We start from the raw sequence: 22,226 nt of genomic DNA on the forward strand, positions 1-22,226 counted from the left end.
AACTACATTCGTTTTTGTATACATTCTCCGAACTCATTACCAGCTATCATACGACTTTATGCCTTTTCCACTTCTGTACACTTTTATAAAGTTATTTCATGAAAGTTATTTCCTGTTCAATGGAGCTGTGCTAATATGATATTTACAAGAATTTGATTATTAAAATTTATAATATACGAGGTAAGTTCAATAAATAATGCGTTTTGCTCAGTTTGTGTTATATTCTTAGCATAATGCCTCGCATAGTTAGCTAATAGTTATTATTGTTATTCCAGCGCTTCGTCTGTGGTGCATGCACTCCCAAATGGTCCGAAAGTCTGAAGAAATGCTATGATCTTTTTATGCAACTTAACCAAAAGAGAATGAATCCGGCAAACTCCCGAACTAAAGTACATAATCATTTGTTTCCTCCTCTTGCTTACGCTTTACTCACGCCTGTGAACCCTGTATCAACAACATCAAAGGTTCATTCTCATCTTGGTCAAGCCGTACCAGTCACAAAGGTTCGAGGTAATAAAATAATTTGAAACTGAAATGTGCTATATAGCAGTAATATTTATAGAGAATCCCACCGTTACAAAATTCACATTTGCATGTCATCAGAAATCGAAATGAAGTCGTTTAGAATTAAGGACTAAAAGTGGTAAACGTTGTAAGTGCCATAAGCGAAAGTGTTGGGAAATCGCATCCTTCACAAGCACATCAGCCCGTAAGAACGTTCACATTAGTGACCCCTTTAAACGTCCTTTGAACTACTTAGAGAGCTACCTGCCACTTTGAACGTTTACCACATTATAAAGCATGGCACATTTCACAGTTTAACGTGGAAAACGATGTTTGAATTATTGTGGCACTTACACTGTTTACCAATTTTAATCTTCAATTACTGGTATCACGTACAGTCACCGGCAATAAAAATGGGACAACTAGATCCTGAAACATTCGCTTCCCTGCAAGGTGGTATGTGTGTTGCCTGAATCTACGACGGTGGTAGAAGTTGCCATTGAAACTTTGCTATTACGAGGGTAAGTCAAAAAGTAAATGCACTTTTTTTTCTTTTCGTCTGTAGGTTGGCTGTACAGCTTTCTGCGCTTTCAAGCCGATATATGGCACTATTGTCCTCGCTTGTGGCAGGTTTCAGCGTCATCACTTCAGTTCGCTCTGCACTGTTGCTAAGTAAACATGGCTGCGCCACTGTTAGTGTGCACTGCAGAAGAACAGCGTTTCCTAATCCGTTTTTTCTGGTCTGAAGGTGTACCAGTAGCTGAAATCCATGAAAGACTTTCAGCACAATACGGTGACAATGTTTTATCACGACGAAGTGTTAACCAGTGTATTGAAAAGTTTAAAAGCGGTCAACAAAGCGTGAAGGACGAGGATAGAGCAGAACATCTAGCCACATGCACTAGTAAAGACAACATTGAGCAAGTCCGTGTACTGATTCTGAATAACCGACGAGTGACTATTGATGAAGTGGCAAACCATATGCACATTAATCATGGTTCTGCATATGAGAGCCTCCCCGATGGCGCAGTGGAAGTGTCGTCGCCTTGTAATCAAGGGGTCCCGGGTTCGATACCCGGTGGAGGCACAAGTGGTTCGGATATCACTTTAAACTGTAGGCATAAAGTGAACTTAAAACACCAAATCAATCCAATCCAATGGTTCTGCATATGAAATTATCCATAACGACGAAGTCGATTGTCAGAAGGCGTTCTTCTGTTGCATGACAACGCGCGTCCCCATACCGTCGCACACACCGCTGTTGGAACATCCTGCATACAGTCCCGATCTCGCCCCGGCGGATTATCATCTGTTTGGTCCAATTAAAGAAGCTTTAAGAGGCCGTCGATTCGCCACAGATCAACAAGTGCATACGTGGAGTGCTGCTCAACCGAAAACCTTTTCTATTCAGGGTATCGGAAAGCTTGTGGAACGTTGGACCAAGTGCATTGAAGTGGGTGACAATGTTGAAAAATGATGTCGTTGTAAATTTATTGCTGTGAAAAAAAAATTGAGTGCGTTTGCTTTTTGACTTACTCTCTTAAAATCCACTTATCGCCGTAAATTTAGGCAACACACATAACATCTTGCAGAGAATCGAGGATTTCAGGATCTAGGTTGCCACTTTTATTGACGGTGACTGTGAAAGGAAACTCCGTAACTGTTGAATAAGAGCTTTGAAAGTATTGATGCCTCTTGCAACGACATATTTGCGTGAAAAATCGTAACCTGTTCTCATTTATCCTAAAAATATTTATAAGCCTAGAGTCAACAGCCACTATCGTGGGTTCGAGTACAAATCGTTATTTGACCTTTACCATTACCCATTAGCACCATTCATACCAATTAATAAACTATCAACTCTTATTTTCAATACTATAAACATTAATTATTATCGTTTTATACATTACATACCTTGCAGTAATTAACATAAAACCATATGTATAGCATTTAGTATCGCTAATTACCTTCTATTTACATATTTTTCATAAAATTAATATTCATATCTTCATAAGACTTATAAATAAACATATGCATAAATGTAAATTGTTCTAATTATATGTACATTTATTCTAACTAATGCAAATTAATGCTAAATTATGCCAATTAATTCTAATTATGCAAATTAATTCTAAATTATGAAAATTAATTATCACCCGAGGGCACGAATTACCACTATCGTACTCAACAGCTACTAGTCAGAACTCAGAATTCCTTCGGCAGCTATGAAGCCTATCATAACAAGACTTGTGAGTGAAACGACTAACTAGCCATCTCATTAAAGAGTAACGTTGTTACCTTACAATAAAATAGTGCTGTAACAACTCGTATTGTGCTATTTGTACAATGGAAAGGTCCTCAGCCGCCAAATTTAAGTAGACATCTAATGCGCTTTAGGACTTATAATATTGAGGTACGTTTTGGGGTCTGTTACGACAAAATGTATGCAAAGGTGGTTTGTGCAGATTAAGCTTAAGAACGGGCTTCACCTCGTTAGAGATAACGCTGGAAGATCAATATTTTGTTTTTAGTTGAGGCTTGTAGTGTAGTGTTAGCTTAGGTTAGATAAGTTGGGACAACCAGAAAACACCTACCAGTATGGTCTCAAGTAACAATGTCCGTCTCATTGTCGTTTCCAGTTACAACGCTTGTGTCATTCTCGCCTCGAGAGATCTCGAAACATATTACGGGATTCTCGAGTGAACTAGCACGTAGCAAACGATTCACTTTGTGCACAAGCAGGTTCGCGAGAAGGCCAGAGTGGGTTTAAAAAAAATTTATAGTAGTTCCAGTCCGAACGATGTATGTACACTCACCGGCAATAAAAATGGGACACCTGAAATGCTCGCTTTCCTGCAAGAAGTTATGCGTGTTGTCTAAATCTACGGCGGTGGTAGTTACCATTGAAAATGTACGGAATTTACTAAAATCCAATTGTCGCCGTAGTGTAAGCCAACATATATAGTAACGCCTTGAAGGAAGCGAGTATTTCAGGCGTCCCATTTTTATTGCCGGTGAGTGTACCTTGATCAATGTGACTTCAAGGGAAAGGAAACCTCAAAAACTGTTCTTTCGTACACATAGAAGTACTTGTAAGGCTCCCCTCATGTCAGAAAATCCAGGGTAACTACAAGTAGCTTCATTGACGCTTCACTTTCTGCTTGTTCTTGTTTTATCTAACCTAACCTAACTTAACCTAACCAGGTGTGTGACATCAAGGATATATAAGGATGAATTAACAAAACAGAGCACGTTTCTCCCTTTGGAGAGACCATAGTGTGATAGCCTGAGGTGAAACACGTCTGTTAGTGACACGTGACAGCAACAGTGTTGCCAGTGTCTCTCATAATATTGTGAAAACATCGATTTTTGGAACAGCCCATTTATTCCCTTGTGCAATGTTTTTGAAACTTCGTCAAAGTTCTTTTTCTGTCAAATTCAATAGATTGCCATCCAAATTGTTTGTTGGTATTGTGAAATGTTGCAATAATTTACCTCAGTGAGTTCTGTGCATCAATACACACGATTTCCAAAAAAAAAAGAATCCGCCTTCGGCAACACTTTGCTTATTTGTTATTAAAACATGCATGTTCTTACATATGTTTGTCTCTCTAAATTTTCCCAATATACAGTGCATTCTCTTGGCAGAAAGCGTTTCTTCTCATTCCGTTTCGCTATTCCGTTATATGGTCGTAAACACCGGGTTGCGTGACTTTTCGGACACACTGTAATACGTTAATACAGATAATTAATTATCTGTGCTTCAAGGTTAAATTCTGGGACAACAGCTGTCAGATTTGTCGAACGATGGACCAAAATGCCCAAGTAAGTCATATTTTTGTCTGTCTCACCTAAATAAATCTCTGGAAAAAAAGGATGTTCTTGCCCTCGATTCAGCCCTTTACAAAAAGTATAGCCTTGGAAACACCCATTTCATTACGTCTTCCAATCCATTACCTGACATGCATACTTCGCTTTTATTTCATACACGTACGCCAAGAGCGATCATATCACATACAATCGTGCTGCCTTGTCGATCGAGTGTGTTAAGTGGTGTACTTAAGCTCCCGTCACCGGATGTTCCGTGTTCGAGTCCTGTCATTGGTCATTTTCATCTAAAGGTAATTTAATATTCTTCGTCGTATGAATGTGACGTAAACTAAGTAAATACAAACAAAGCATTTTATTGCCATGCACGAGACGAGTATTCGAGCAACTCGTGGGTATTCTCTCACCGTGTACACACAGCTTAAGCCTATACTCTATCCTGGAAATATCTGGAGCAAAGCCGCGCATAAGGGCAGTGGATGGGCGGAGCGAAGCAGTACACTCTGTTGCGAAGGTCTGGTAACTGCAGTCGCTTCCCCCTCCTGGCAATCCCGTTCCCTCTCACGTATTCGTCACTACTTGCGCAGAGACTTGTTTTCGTTCACTTGCTCCAAAGATTCCCTGGACAAAGTATAGTGTCTCTCAGATACCGTACTGGTAACATTGTTCTCTTCCAATCAATGGTTCTATCGTTTGCTCCCTGGTGTAGGTACTTGCACAGTGGTTCGGATCACACTTTAAACTGTAGGTCCCGTGACGATTAGTCTGTTTCATTCTTCTGTCGTGACGAGACAGGTCTCGAAAGAACTCGTGTCGGTGTCATCGCTGCTGTGCGGTTCCTCTCACGTCAAGGTGAGCGAGTTCTCGGTGGCGCTTGTGTTTGTTTCCGTATCCCATTAGACTTGCAACTTACATGCATGATGCAATTTTTAATGGTTTTGATCAGCTGATCCTAGCGTGGTAAAAACCGGCTCGATACGTTGAACGCCCACTTCAATACTCGAGTCGCATGTAGATAGACAAAACACAATCAAGACCTAAAACATATTGGATATTCTTCCTGCTCTTGCCTTTGAGAGACGTTAAGGTTGTCTATTGGAGCGAAAGAAGAAAAGAGTCAACAGTGATATCTCAAACAGAACCATGGCTACAAGAACAGTGGAGGTGATTGGGTTCCAAAACTAGGTGGAGGGCAAGGACAGATTACTTTCACTTGGTAGATAAGGTTTAGCACAGTACGGAGGCAAATGTGGCATAAAGTTGGAAGACAACTGGCCCCCTCGCCCCACTATACAAAAATGTTGCTCTGAGGATTGAAATACGACTTGTAAAAACAAAGTTCACATGTCATAAAGTTCTTGTTTGCCTCGTTCATGTGCGTGTATTCGATTCAATAATCGAAGGAATTGATACATACTGATTACTCGAACACTATTGCATATGCACACACAAGAGTTGGGATCCCGTCAGACCTATCACATACTTGTTTGTTCCAATAAAATCTAATATGAGTGGCCAGGTTGTAAAGATCCCGCAAACAGTGGAATGACAATTTACCATATCCTGATTATTATCCATGGAGCATATCGCATTGGCACAATAAAAGTAGTTCCAACTTGTTTTTTTATTATTATTATTTCAATGCTAAGGCGAACATATGATCCTTCAAATCAGTCAATCGATAATACACCGGTGATCACTTGACTATGGATAATACTGATTTCCCCCCATCTTCACACTACAAGAACATCCCGCTCCATATAGTATTTACACTGTATTTTTCAAACAGGTTTTCAAGCTAGAGCAATTGTCGTTGGCTGCCGTATTACAGTGGTTACCAAACTGTTTTGCGAAACTAGTGGTCACGTGTTCCAATCTTCGATACAGCATGGGAGAAGTTTCATGTCGTTACGCCAAAGTTGATTTAAATTGTCATCGACGCGATGTACAGTCATCCGCAACAAATCTCGTCACCTAGTATCTTAATGCTCAGTTCCCTGCAGCACCTGCAGCACCACGGTTACAGAAATTGTTCATTTTAGAGTTAGGCAATGCAGGGAAGCGAGTATTTCAGGATTTAGGTGCCCCCGATTTTTATTGCGTGGGACCGTACGAACCGTAGCAAGAAATCAATACAGATCAGCCAACACTCGCTGTGTAAGGTTTGCTGTGCAAGATTTCGATTTCATTTGTCTTCTCCTTTGTATTAAGACCGTGTAACATACCATAGTGTCAGTGGCGCATCTACAATTTTATTTCGGAGGTGGGGAGGGTTCAGCGGAAGTGCTGTGAAAGCGGTTGCGTCGGCAGCACACCCATCACTGTGCAATCAAGTTCAATGATTTTATGCGTACGAAAATTCTCTTTCCAAATTTACATTCTCTCTGTTTCACAGACAAAACGTTATTGTGCACGTTTAAGAGAGGATTTTCTGCTTTATAGATGGCGTTGTTTTAATTATCGAGCGTCACATGGCTGGCTCCGAGCAAACTGAAATAATATCATCATGGACCCACTGGGTGCAGCCAAATTTCCTGTACCCAAATTGTCCACCATCCTACTCATTCAGTCTGTTCTCATCATTGCGATCTTCAAGTAAGGAAACCAGAAGATATCTGGGAGGAACGTGAAACATGACTGGGGAATCAGAGGACGATAGTCACACTTAATGATTTAATGCACCCGTAAATACCATACCAAAAGTTTATATTTGGGTTCAAAAAATACTTATTTAGTGGTATTTTTCTTATTTGCAGGCGGCGACAGTAAAGGAAGGAAACAATGAATCTCCACCCGGACACCTTCTGACGCCATCACTTGTAGGCAAAAGGATATGCGCAGAACAGCGTGTCCTGTGCATCGTACTCGCGCATGGAGGGGAGGTGAGTTGAACGGATGGAGGGGAAGATGCACGAAGACCTTTGGCCGAAGATTCTTTTGTGGTACCTCTATAACACCTTCTCCCATAAAATAAGAGTGGAGAGAATATAACGTTTGTCAATTGGTTTCATATACCGTAAAGAAAAATATCACAAACGAAAATATTCACCACCACGTTCATTCGCTTTGTTTCACTTAATAGGATGTTTAAGTAGTGTCGTAATTTAAAAATATCCAGTGGTGGGGAGAGTAGGATTCCCTGTCTTCTCCTTTATTCCACTTCAAATACCAATCTGGGTTTCAACATTGAATCAGAATACCTACGTAGAAGTTGAGAAAGTGTGCCCCAACATCTGTACAATTCGATTACTTCAAAACATGTAGAACGTGAGAGATCAATAAATAAAAATGGTGAATGATGATATGACTGATAATAGCGGACCACCGTAATGGAGTGGTTAGCACAGCGTGCCACGACGCCAGGAGTCAAGGATTCGAATTTCGGTCTGGTAATGGATATTCATTTTGATTGTCCCTTCCAATTTCATTACATTATTTAGCGTATGAATCTTCCTGTTCTGGAGTTTATCCATGTTTTTTTCTCGAGAGGAGGGGGTCCAAGGCCGTTTTTACAGAGTGAATTAAATTGGGCTTTTGTGAAGAATTTTAACGGAGTATTGCTGACAATTTGGGAGGTGTGTGCTGTTAATTAATTGATTCGCTTATTGATTAATTCATTCACTTCTTTTTATTTCGCTTTTCTGTCACTTTTGGCTAATCGCGAAGATGAAAACGAATGGTGCTAAGATGTAATGGATAAAAGAGGAATCACGAACACTCAATGACAACAAACACCACGAGCCTCAAGGAGGATTATACTGGCCGTGAGTCCAGACGCCAGAGCTTCGCTAGTCTGCAAAATGTAGCCCAGAGCGGAAGGTGGTTGACATTTGCGTGTCTTCACAAATTGTCACCCCTTACGCCCCGAGTGTGCTTATCTCTCGGCAATATCTAACTTCAAGATGTGCGGATTTGGCATTAATACATAACAATTCTCTCATTTAGACAATGGTTTAGGTTAACGAAAGGTGTGAGAATGTTGATAGACAGCATTTCCGGGTGGGTTGTAGTCCGTTAAGCTCACACCGCAAGCACGCTACTAGAATGTGTACATTCTTTACGTGAGGATACTCGTATGTACTCACCCATTCCGGCCCGCCGTACGTCGTATGGATGGACAGTCGGGTAGGCAGCAACAGTTGAGATCTCCGTCTTGGGTTCCCTATCGAAGCAGAATCCGAAGACAAACAGAGGGCAGGGGGCGCTAATCCCTGCTTAAGGATTTCGCACACGAACGCAGCCTACAATGAATAATGCTATCTCTCGTCAGCTGGCGGGGAGCTGCTAGCGGTGGTTCACAACGTAAACATTCCCCACGGCTGCCATTGCTCGGCCACGAGGCACCACAAAGACACGTAGTGGCTATCGCGATACGGGCGATCGGGGGCAGTTGACTCTTTGCGGACCCTCAAAAAACAATGCACTCGCAAAAAAACACATAAATAAGGGAATGCCCCCCCTTCGACGGAACGATCCAAAACGGCTGGCAGTTGTTGTCGGTCACGGACGAAAACAGACGAAGCACGCCGGAAACTGCCGAAGCCTCGAAGATCGCGCGTGAACCTCCTGTCATGCCGGCAACCCCGCCACAACTCTCCCCGGATCGATTTTCGCCACGCACGTTACCCGGCTCGTAACGGCACGGTTGTTTCCTATCCGGTACCGTGCCTGGTCATAATGAGGCTTTCACCCCCCACCCCCGCATCTATCCTTCGGCCGTAATCGATACAAAATACTTTCTATGAATACTTTTCTTCCCACTCCTTTCGGCTGGCCAAGATGAGGCGTCTGGGTGCAGCGTTTAGATTTGTCCTTGCCACTGGCTGGTAGAGTTAGGAGGGACGGATGGATTTTTTAAAGCAGAGAGATTCTTTAAATTAAGCCGGAAGCATTCCCGACTTTAATTTCCTTCTCTCAACTTGGAATCATAAAAACTCCCGTCCGAAGGAAATTCAGGAATGCATTGTAACGAAAAAAAAAAGGTTCCTCCTTTTGACCATTTCCATGTTCAGATTTGGTTCTGCTTCCTACTGAAAGTTAATATTTCATGCTAAACATTCGGTTCAGTTTGTATTTGACATTCGCATTTACGTCTCCTTACTCCACTTCTTCTCCAATAGCAACGATAAGTGCTGATTAGATATACATTTGTGAAGGGACACTTCGCTTTGTTTTTAAGTCTATTTATGCACGGAAAGTTTAATCGGAACAGGGTCTACATTTTAAAGTGGAATCCGAACCACCATGTACCTCCACCTTGTATCGAACCCAAGCGATACTCGCAAACAACACCAATACCCAGGCAGGGATTCGAACCCGGAAACGTCGGCGGCGAGATCATCCTCGAAGAGGATGAGTGACGATTTGGTGAAATAGTTAACAGAAACTTAATGAACACCCTTGCTCTCCTATCGTGAGACTCCAACCCAGAAATTCACAAATCTATAATAGCTATTATCATGCAAAATAATAACAAAAATAATTGCAAATTAAATTAAGATGGTAACACTGTTAAGCCTTTTTCCATGTTAATAAAACATTAAAATGCTGACCAAAGCAAAGTTTTATAGTATAAAAAAATATACATAAAAACGTAACGTTTCCATCCTCTAACAGGGTCTTCGTCACATAAATATTCAGAATAAATACATTGTGAATGTATTCGTCTGAAGAAGCTCTGTTAGAGGGTGGAAACGTTACGTTTTTATGTATATTTCTTTATACTATAAAAGTTTGCCTTGGTCAGCATTTTTATGTTTTATGAATTAACATGGCTTACATCGTCGTTCCTTGTGGTCAACGGTAATTGGTTCATATTGAATGATGCTGGAATTGCAACACTGCCTTTGTTTTATTCGGACGTTTCGGAAAGCATTATTCAGGGAGTTTAGTCATCTACATATTTGTGATTGATTGATTGAGTTGGTGTTTTAAGTTCACTTTATGCACAGTAAGGCTAATCGAGATTGGGCCTACAGTTTAAAGTGAGATCCGAACCACTATGTGCCTCCACCGGGTATCCATCTCGGACCCCTTGATTACAAGGCGAGGGCGCTACCACTACGTCACCGGGGAGGCCCTAGACATTTGTGAGCTTGTTGTTCAGAAACCTGTATAGTGACAGCGAATTGTGATATATAAAGAGTTGTATCAGCGGACGGCCTAAAGAATTACAACGTATTTCAAAATAATTCATCGAATTTAAAATGATGATATATTTTGAGTTCGCAACGTCAGAGCGGTAAGTGGTGAGTCAATCTGAATGAAACGTCATCCAAATATATATCATAGCTTTTAAGTTCAAATGTGATCTCCTTTAGCTACACGATCAATATCAAGCAGGCAAGAGTTGTGTACAACGGTACCAGGTACAGTCATCGACAATAAAAATGAGACACCTTTATCCTGAAATGCTCGCTTCCCTTCAAGGCATTGTGTGTTGTGTTGACTAACTCTACGTAGGTGGTAGAAGTCGCCAATGAAAATGTGCTATAATTCATTTCTCGCCATAGAGCTAACTCATTTTTTTTGCCGGTGATTGTACAGATCATCCTTAATGAACCACCAGCAGAAGCTCTTAAACCGCTTTAAAAATCGTGTGGGAACTGCCCTGGTGCGAGTAGACAAAGAAACTAAACAGTGCGTAGTTTTTGGACATTTCTCGTTTTATGACTACAAACTTTGTTCATCGTTCTTACTATTTCTTAACATGGGATAAAAAGAGACACAGGTCGATGTGATTAAACCAGTGACGTAAACAGAGTGACGTAAACAAAACATAGAAAAATAAATACAGATAGAAGAATCCGATATGAGTGTGCAACGCACGGCATTGTATCTTGCATAACCCAATGCCTCCCAAGATGCTATAAGAGCAAGCTTCGGAAAAACAAAACAAGATTTGTGTTCATGGATGAAAACAGGAAGCTATGAATTCCTGCCGTTCCTTGCCTCATCCATTTCTTCCCTGTATTTTGTTATTCGGACAGCTTAAAATAACACAACGCAGGGCAAGGAATCCGCTCCCAAAGCACAAAACGTCGACAAACAAGAGAAGACAATAAAAAGAAGGACAAACCCGGCTTCCCCTTTCCTTTCGTTTCTTATTCCGCAAACACTGCCATCTGGGAGATCGATAAGAATTTATGGATGAGCACAGGACTCTGTTCTGTCCCCTCCTAACAAGGAATTTTCCACAGCTAAAGAACGTTGCTCTCAAGGAAGATAGGGAAAGAGAAAGATAAACAGTCCGGTTGAAATGCGATGAATATCTTGCCAGAAGAAATAAAAATTACGGAGAATTGTATTGAATTTGATCTACTGTTGTTCAAAGCTCGACAACGTTTGTTTAAAATCCAAGAACCCGAATTGTGTCTACTGCCAACAATATGATGACTCCAGTAATATTTTAAAAGTGCATAAACTGCTAAAATGATGTACTTTTGGTGCATTAAAATACACACGAAATGCATAGAACGGTACCTTTATTTATGTACTAGCTGATTGCCCGGCGTTGCCCGGGTATTTATTTATCCCAATCTTGTATTAGACAGGAAAATAATGATTTCTAACTATAATGTAAAATGTAACTAATTTTAAATGTGATCGTGAATGTCACCAATTAGTTTAGCGACTTCGAAAACTATGGATTCGATACTAAACTAGGTCGTTTGTTGCATTTCATTTTTCACCCCCCTCTCACACCCATGCCGATAGGTGATGAACTTGGAGTTCAACCGCATTGGGAGTGTCACGAAAACTATGCATTTCATTCGCAACAAAGCCTGAATGTTAGACAACCGGAGAAACACTATCGTTGTGCGGATTGTATAGAGGCACGGATGTTTGTTTGTGCGGATTTTAATATCGGTGGTTCTCTATTTTTTTTTGCATGTCACCCCTTACCCTTACATGTCACACTAGGGGTGCTAGGGGTTTCTTATCCCCACAGTATTTATTTCCAGGTTGCAAGTGATATTTGGTTGAAATTGCTCCAGGCGTTCGAGAGTTATGCCAGAACAAACAAATATACACACCCACACATACACATACATATATTTTGCCGGACCCTGTGGCGGAGTGGTTAGCACATCGCGCTGCGACGCCAAGGATCCCGGGTTCGAATCCTGCTCGGGCTTGGTTGTTTGTGAATGTCCATTCATCAATTTCTTCATTTCATCACTCATCCCCATCTTCGCAAATTAGCCAAGAGGCACAAAACGCGAAGTAAAATAAACTAAATCAATCACATACATCCATTTTTATATACACAGAGATTTATTATATTTATTAATGTCTTGCTTTAATTTGTGGAGTTGGGGTGTAAGGAATAGACTTTTAAGAGGGCACCCAAATGTCAAGCTCTCTTCAACGTAGTACACTCCGGTACAGCGCCTAGAATAACGTAGTGTGGAAAACGCCATGCCTCTGCGCTCTCTGGATGGTTCCACTCGAAAATGATCCGCTAGAGGCGCTGGTGTTGAACCCGGAGCTTGGTGTTCGACTGCTTAAAATGGAAGTAAATGGAGTTTTCGGTGCAACGTCTGATTCTTTTACATGAAGCATTTCTATGAATGTGATAATTGCTATGCTATTTGGTACAGTGGTCGCGAAGATATTAACGAACATTCTAGACAGTCGACCACGTCCTGTTATCGTCATACTTTCGTTAATAATACGGGAGAAAAAATACGCGTGGAATGTTCTTGGCAACTAAATTTTTGTGTATGAATTAGGTTCATTATTATTATCATCATCATCATTTCTTTTAAAGATATACACACTGAAGCATTTGTGTTTTTGATATTTACTGTCTCTTTTCTTCCGCTTTAAACTAATCGCGGCGATGATGATAATGATGATTCCATGAAACGACAAGGGGAACCCCACAAAACTTTCTTAGTGCCATCGACATGAGTGTAAGGCAACTTTCAAACCAATGGGACAAGCGACACGGGATGTTCACACTGTCACACTAGTGACACACACTTCCAGACTGTAAAAATGCATTCAATGCACATGAGGGTCCAAACAGCAAACGACACGTTCATATGGCGTATTCGCGTGCTACTTGTTACTTCGATCGGAAAGCTACTTAAAGGAAGGGTGCTGAGACCGAAGCGACGCGCTACAGGGGGAGTTCCCAACTAAGTGACAAGCGACATGGTGCCTTCAGTCTATTAGTAAGCGTTGCTTGCGAACAACAGATAGGCGACACGATAAACCGCACATTACAACAACAGATCTAGGCGACACGATAAGCCATACGTGTCGCTTTGTCGCTTCTGCGTCGCTCAAACTGGACCATTCCCTCAATAGCTTGCAACATTTTGCCGTGGTTTGTTGTTCGCACATACGCTATGCAATGAGTGTCTTGCTTTAGTGAGATTGCGCACCAAAGCGACAAGCGGCACGCGACACTTATCGCTTGAGGATTTCACCAACCGAACGCTGGCCTGTGCTTCCCGTCATGCCGCTACGATGTGAAATCTTGTTCTTGATTGGCTCCTTTCCAAGCAACATGTGTCACTTCGGTATGAAAGTTGCCTTGGACCGAATGACCCGTGTCGCTTTGGTGTGAAATCCTCGTATCGTTTGTCGCGTGTCGCTTTGGTGTAAAATCTCCTTGAGGAAACGGTGCAGTCAGAGCTTTTGTCCCTACGGTTCGAAAGGCTGCATTGATTTCCGACTTTTCGGTTTCAAGCGACATTTGTGGTTTGTCGCCTCGGTATGAAATATCTCTCAGGATACTATTTATATTCTAATAACATAGAAAAATAAACTCTAATACACAGTCCAAGACCTGACGTCCGGAATCACATTGCGATGTTTCTTCTTGTGTTACGCATGCTATTTATTTATTAATTTTATTTTACTTTTCTTTCCAAATTAATGTCATTTCGTGACTGCAAATCACTCCACAAATATAACTGTTTCCATCAATTCACGTACCGCCTTTCAAGACAAACAAATCTACATAATATATTCCAAAAACTAACAAAGCCGCATTACTTTCATAACAAAATTAGCACCTGGGTCGATCGCACTGCCATCTACTTGTCATCGTTTCTTGGGTCGTTTTCCACACTACGTTATTCAAGGCGCTGTAACTCCGGTCACTGCAAGGTTGCAGGATGAGGCTCTGGCGTCTGGACATACGGACAGTATACTCCTCTGTAAGGCTGTTCTGCGTTTTGTCCTTACATGTGCTGAGTGCCCATTTACAGCGTCAGCTATTAGTCTTCGAAAAGATGGAGTCTTCGTCTTGTAATCAAGGAGTCCCGGAGTCCCGGAGTCCCGGAGGAGTTCAATACCCGGTGAAGTCATACAGTGATCCGGATCCCACTGTAGGTCCAGTCCCGATTATCCTTAATATGCATAAAGTGGAATTAAAAACACCAAATGAACCAACCAACTCAACACTTGGTAAGGAAATCTTTGTTATCAGAGACAGATGTTGATTTTAGTTTCCGTGATTTTAGATTTTAGTTTAGTTTTTTTAGGAGCCGGTTTCCGTGGCGAAGTGGTTAGCACACGATGCTACGACGCCCGGAGCCCCGGGTTCGAATAACGGCCTGGGCATGGGTGGTGTTTGTGAGTGCCCCATTATCAATTTCGTCATACTTCTATCATCACTCATCCTCATCTTTGCGATTAGCCAAAACTGGTTGGACCCCGTTAATGTGACGACGAAAATAACTCCATGCATTGAAGCACCCAAACAATGTATTTCAATCAATCAAAAAATGGTGGAGTTAAAGTCATGCAGATTCTTTTCTTCCAATGAACCACATACATAAAATTATATGTTAATACATTATACACGAAGTTCAGATACTTGTTTCTCATGTGCGTAGACACACACACACACATACATAAACTATACTCATACATACAAACCATATCACGCCGAAAAGAGGACACAAAATACAAAATGCAAAATCTAAAATAGTTTGAACTCACACTATTCCATGTCCTGCACTAAAAACGCACGAATTGAAAAGATCAGACACGATCATTTCAACGAAACCAAAACTGCGCGTTTATCTTTGTCCAATAATTCACCAAAAGTACATCAACCTTTATTTGATGCTCCTCGAGTCCCGTGTGTAAATATATTTTCAAACAGTATGCAAAACATTATGTGACCACCTCGGCGGCCCACTGCATTCATTGGTCAATTCAAGGTTTTGTGGCAGAAGGTTTCGGCTTCGAATCCCGGAGTGGTAAGTGGCCGTCCCTTAATGTCATCTAATCATCATCCTCAAAATTTTATTTCCTATAAAATGTACCTTTATTGGTTGGGATTAGGTCGCTACTATTGACAGACAGGCGGAAAGAGAGTTCGAGATAATAAATATACCAATCTACTAACACCTGGTATTTTTTCAATTAACGAATTTATAATTTTGTATCCCTATTAGTTACCGAGCAGTCAACAGACACTGAACGGTTAGATTGTTGATATGAACTGACAAACGGATCAACCAACTGATAACGTTCTCTAGAATTTCGGTTTCGCTGTTACAGAAGGTTGAAAATGTATCTATCTTTTATATCACCCTGTACAATAACTACAGTCATCCGCAATTAAAATTAGATGCTTAGCGCCTGAAATGCTCGCTTCCATTCCGTAGTGTCATTATGTATGTTGCCTAACCCAACGGACATGACCGAACCTCAATGGCACGTTATGCCAGCGCCGTTTAGTTAGGCAACACACATAATGCTAAAGTATTGAGGGAAGCGAGCATTTCAGGCGTTAAGGGTCTTACGGTTATTACAGATGGCAGTATATTCGAAGGTCACACAAGTATCTTCATTTTCTACAGTTTCTGGAGCTAAAATTAACGTCTTAGCATAAGCAAGAAGATATGTCAAAATATGAAGCAGAAATGTTTATAATATGGATTGAATTACGGTAAATGACAACTTTGTATATGCAGTACCATCTGACCTGTTATGGTTTTGACAAAATATTGACTGGGATCTTCGATATTGATTACAGGCAGCTATCACCAACGAATTCATGACGTACGCTTGACGTAGCCGTTTGTTAAACGTGACAACCGGAGGGGTTGCGACACCCTGGTTAACAAGCACCTTGCAGCGTCCTGACACACGATGACAAATTAAATAATTCTTCCTCATTGTCATCGTAGGTGCAAAATAAACTTTCGCAGGAGCGCAATGACACAGCATAATCCGGCGGGTGCGGAATGTGGAGGCCATTAAAGACTGTGGGCGGAATTCAATAGAGAGGGTTGAGGAGGCAAAAGTGGATATTGAAGTGTGGGAAGCTGCATGCGGGAGGGAAACAAAAGACGGCGCTCGGAAGCCTGTGTGTAGTCTACCAGATGGAGCGCCATTGTTTTGGCATCCCCTTGGTGGTGAGGTTAGCTCTTTCTCCAGTCTTCAATGCTGCCTTTGTCCTCCCCGCTAGATACCATCGTGGGGCTTCCATGCAGGCGAGTCGTGGTCTTCCATTGTCGCCCGCCCTACGGGCAAACCAACAGCTCTTTGGTAGGGCGCCGCACAAGGGCGGGAGAAAGGGACAACAATGGAGAGTAGCCTTAAGGTTGCAGCACCCACACGTAGCCGAATGTTATATTCTGCTCATTGTGATTCGAAACTTGTTGTTTCAACTACTCAGTGTCCCAGGTGTCAATATTAACAAAGGAGACGTACAGGTTACGATTTTGGTATTGATACTGTGCAGAGATATGCCGAAAAGGAGAGGGGATGGTTACATCACTAGAAATGCCTTCGAAGTTATAACGTCTTTAAAATAACCTCCAAGGAAATATAGGTATCATGCGGCACGAATGGAAGAGGAGAGTAGGATTCTTGTTGGGAAACCTGATGGGAAGAGACCTGTAGGAAGGCCAGGACGAAGATGGAGAGATAACGTTGAGATGTACCTAAAGGAAATCGGTAAGGATGGAAAGGATTGGTTTGATCTTGCCCAGGAAAGGAACAGATGGAAGGCTTGTGTTGCTGCAGTCATAAACCTTCGTGTTTATCAGGGCTAGAGAGTTAGTTTCTTAATACTTTTTTCTTTGAGTTCCTTTGCTTCCCATGTAAACTGGCCTTCGCGTAGAAACCCAGTGAACAGTATAAGGAAAATCAATTCTGAAAAAAGTCTGAATGCATGAATCAAAGCTGCTGGGAATCGCCGTATGACATTTCCTCTACGCAAAGTTTTCGTGTGAGTAATCCATAAAAGTCATTGGTCTGAGGACGACGTCTATTTTGCCCAGTCTGACTGATTGGGAGCTTGGTCAGGAGATGTGTGAAATATGCTCGTTGTCAGAGCCAGGCGACCCATGCGAAAGTAGAGGCTAGAATATGAAACGGCCAATTACTCATGAAATCTGCGGCTGCTTTGCGAGGAAGCAAGAATACTGTAATCCATTTTCCAACTAAAATACTGTGCAAAAGTTTCATGCGCTTTCTTTTTTTTAAAAAAATGAACGAAACTCTTCGGTTGCAAAACCATTTGAAATGTCACACTAGAGTTAACTGCAAATTGACAGTCGTATTTGGTAGCATTTATACATGATTGTGTTTGTCCAAATGAGAAAAACTGAGAATATAGTTAAAATTAAAAAGTGTAAAGGTTGAGAATATGGTGAATGACGGGGGATGCCGCAGCGTAGGGGTATTCCTTAAAAGAAAAGTCGTTACGGTGTCTGACTAGCATGCGAGAGACTCGGGTTCGATCCCCGGCAGGGGAGAACCGGGATTCTTTCCACCTGTTCGAGCGGCTCCGACGCCCACCCGGCGTCTTATAAAGTGGCTCTGGAGGGTAAAGGCGGCCAGGGGCGTGGTGCTGATCACATCATCCCCACCTTCGGTCGTGATCAAGAAAGTGTGGTGCCCTAACTCCACACCCCCTGTACAACTTCATGGCGTGGTGCAAAGCACAGGGGAGCTCTTTACTTTTAGTATTCTGTTTTACGAACAACCCTCGTATTATTTACTTTTCCCCGTCCAATTGAAGAAATATCTTAGACGAGGGATTTTAGTCATGAAGTTTTTGTTTGTGATCTCCACATCAATGTCTCATTTTTTTGGAATTGTTGAAACTCCTGGACTTATTCATTTTTTAGATTAGGTAGTGGAATATCTACAAAATATGTGGTCTTACCTTTTCCCTGCATTTGTACAATCAGTTTACAAACGAACTTATTTTCTCTTTTGTTTCTTTGGTTAATAATCATTTTGATAGCTGATAGGTAACAGAAAAAAAGTTCAGATTGACTTTTGAAGTAAATAAGCAACTTTTCTCTTCTCATCGCCTATCAAAAATAAAATAAAACAATTCAAATTGACGATGGCAATTTCTAGGAGAGTTCGATTAGCCAATTCGCCAGCCCCCGTGGCGGAGTGGTTAGCACATCGCGCTACGACGCCAGCGGCTACGACGCTAGGGATTTCGAATCCTGGCTTGAGCATGGATGTTTGTGAGTGTCCATTCATCAATTTCATCATATCATCACTCACCCTCATCTTCGCAAATTAGCTAAAAGTCGCACAAGAAAGCGAAGTAAAATAAAGCAAATCAATCGATAAGCCCGTAGATCCAGTGTATTCTAAATTTAATAATAGTAGTAAATAAGGCCAATGAAACCATACACATTTGCATCTGAAGCGGAATGTAAATATTTGGCGGGAAATTCCAATGCTTTATTTGTTGATTATTTTAGGCACTCATCCGAAATTATTGCCGAGAAGACGAAAGGAGTTCCATGTAGCACGACGGAAACTTTCCACTCTGCCTCCCCCGCGAGGAGTATTATTTTTGCCCCCGCCCCCTTTTCCCGGCCTCAGCGCGGCTGGAATCACTCAGAAAACTTTCTCGCTCCGCAATGTTATGGAATGCAAATGGCGCCCGGTCATAAATTGTTGCCTGTTTATGACATCGGTTATCCAAGTCACTTCGCGACTTCCTGCTGGTGAATTATGCCTGAGGGCGCTATGACAGAACTCTTTGCTCTTTTTTTACAGCTCTGAAAGGTGGTCGCTGTAAGTAAGAGAATGGTGGGGAAAAAACCAAGGAAGGAGATTACATTTCCTAGTATTACTGGTGCAGGTAGGAAAGGAAGGTGGAAGACGTATGTTCGGGATCCGTACGGCTGAGGTGGGAAGTTTAGAAGAAATATCTAACTTTGGAGTGTCTAGAAACTTCCGTTCGGCATCCAGGTAATATCTGCTGCAAATGCCTAGTTCCCTTACAAAGGCAGATGACATTAGGATCCGAATTCAGGAAGCAAACGTCTTCTAATGTTATGATCAAAGTTACTTCTTGAAAGTAACTGAGTTATAGTTGCAGTTGCTTGGTTCAAAAAATAGCTCCGTTGTAGCTACAATAACAGGGGAGTGTAGAAATTTACATAATATTGTACTTTTATTGTTATATTATTGGGAAATTTAAGTATGGAGAGCCATGGGCTGAATCAGCTATAATTTCAAATTTTACATGTAGTTGTTGTCATGGTTACTTGTTGATTTTATGTATACATTATGGAATAAAAATACAGAAATGAACAAACCCAACTGTTTGAAATTATATAAATTATGATAGTAAACATAATAGTAAAAACAAGGTAAGACATGAAACTTACATAACACTGAAGTATTACTAAGAAGGATCAAATCAAAAGGATAACTTATTTATGTAGCCTCTACTGCTACGGGTAAAGTAGGGTCAGTTTTTTTTTCGTTTGGAATGCAAGTGCGCCATCTTGTGAACAGTTCTTCTGTACCCTGGGAATAAAACTTTCGGCACGCCTACGTAGCGGTTGCAGCACTGCATCTCTTAGCTTCTCCCTTTCGAAACTTTTGGCCACCAGGTATTTTTTTAAATCACTAACATGTTATGATTCTCTGAATGTTATTTTCATTGGCTCTCAATAACATGCAATGATAGTTAGGCATTATCAATTGTCTTGTGCTTTTAACTACTCCACGCTCCCCCCACCGGAATTTGTGGGTAGTAATTGGTTAACGCACCCTATTTAAATGTAGTTAAAATCACAGGTCTATAGTTTCGATCCCCCCACCGAAAAAATAAATTTGTTTTCCTGAAGACGAGACAATAGGTGCTCTCTCGAAACAGAGTTAAAATAAGTATAGTTAAAAGCACTAGAAAATTAATAATGCTTATTTAACATTACATGCAAACACAAAGAATGTTAAAATCCGAAGGGGATAGGTACGGGTGATGATATAGCATTTCCAAATGCAACTTTACTAGTGTTACAATTGTTGCACGCGCGCAGTATGGGGTCTCGCATTGCCGTGTTGGAGAAGCAAAACTTGTGTAAAAAAAATCCACATTGTTTATTCTTGGTCGGTTTCAGGTGGTTACGTAAGAGATAGGGATAGTTAGAACTTGTTATTAGATGCGACGATTTCCCGAGTTAGTTAATCTGCTTCAACAAGTCATAGTTCGAACAGTGTCAAAATCGCGCAGATTCCTACACATTAGTTTCAGCTGCACGTAATCATTAACAGACAGGCGATTATTGTTTCATGGAGATCCAAAGGATTTCTCTTCACTTCCATGCATTGCAGTAGGTTACATCACTGCACACACAACAAACTGAATAGCATTTCTCTTCTCCCTGCGGTGAAAATCTCAAGTTTTTGTGTCATCTCTTGTTGACTGAATTATAAACCTAAGACCCATATATTGTTATTGTTATTGTTACTGCGAATTAAAGGGAAAAATATGAAAATTTATAAGGTAAACTGACATAATATGGGATACCCGCCCAATATCGGATACCATCATTTCTCGGCTCGTGGGTGCTGCCATCTGCAACAATCCACTGAACTACGTCCTCGATTGCCGCCAATACTTCATTGTGAGTGGGAACGCTGTTGAGCACACTGCGCGTGCACGATCGACGAAAACATAAATTTTCAGTTTCTGAGTTTTTGGAAGCATTTCATCATCATAGGTTTTCACATTGAAGGTAAGAAGAAACTAAAGCTTACTTATATTTCATAGAAAGATGGAATATTAGAGTATGCTGATATGCTGGTCCTATTCCGGTAAATGTCTTTGTTTGATATTAAGGTTATATTTCCAACGAGGTCACGTTCGGCCTAATATCGGATAGGGAGGCCTGCCAAATATCGAATATCAAATTGGTCAAATTGACATTCCCCAATCCCAAATTGCGGCACAAAACATGTCAAGAGAAATATGACTCAGAAGAATCTGACACTAGTTTGAAAATAAATAATAGGTTTCTTCTATCATGAGATGTAATTTTATTTCAAATATAATATTAATATATATATTATGTAATGCTAAATTCCTTATCCGATATTAGGCATACCCACTATCCGATATTAGGACGGCTTTTATCCATTCCTCAAATTTGCATGTTTTTATTTTTTTATTTTGTACTGTACAACAAATAATTTAACAATAAGGGAGATAAACACATCACAAGGCATATGGTGATTTCAAAAAGTATCTGATATTATGTCGGTTTAGCCTACATCACTTTACGGTGATGATGTAGTTTGCAGGACTACCACGCGGGAGACTAGAGCTCGATGTCCGTCGAGGATGATCTAAACTGGGATATTTTCTGACAACGTTCCATGAGGCAACCCTATGGGTAAATTCGGTCGGAGCGTGGTCATCACACAACATCGGTATGGCCGCGAATGTGCGGATCCCTACCTCCATACTTTTCATCTGTCTTCGGAGCAGAGTACAGTACGTAATCGATATATATCTTTACCTGTATCTTTATTCACCATTTCTCTCCTTGTATTTTTATTAACTTATTATTATTAACCTATTATTATTTTACAAATCACAAAATTGAAATTGAGTGAAAATACCTTGCCGCTGTTGACAAATGTGGACT

General features: G+C 41.0%; 1 protein-coding gene across 5 annotated transcripts in view; it reads right to left on the reverse strand.

Annotated features, from left to right (window-relative positions):
• Ten-a (Teneurin-a transmembrane protein) overlaps positions 1-22,226 on the reverse strand; it is an 884,426-nt gene that overhangs the window by 550,054 nt on the left and 312,146 nt on the right. The window contains exon 1 of one of the 5 annotated variants that reach the window (XM_083119055.1): positions 8,418-8,812. The exons of the other annotated variants lie outside the window; for them this stretch is intronic. Within the exon in view, the coding sequence (XP_082975181.1) occupies positions 8,418-8,421 (4 nt within the window). The 5' untranslated portion in view covers positions 8,422-8,812. Of the gene's footprint in view, positions 1-8,417; positions 8,813-22,226 lie in introns of those variants that run through there. 5 annotated transcript variants of the gene reach the window in all.

The sequence above is a fragment of the Lepisma saccharinum genome, chromosome 3 (assembly GCF_977018435.1).
Source record: "Lepisma saccharinum chromosome 3, izLepSacc3.1, whole genome shotgun sequence".
Classification (NCBI taxonomy): domain Eukaryota; kingdom Metazoa; phylum Arthropoda; class Insecta; order Zygentoma; family Lepismatidae; genus Lepisma; species Lepisma saccharinum.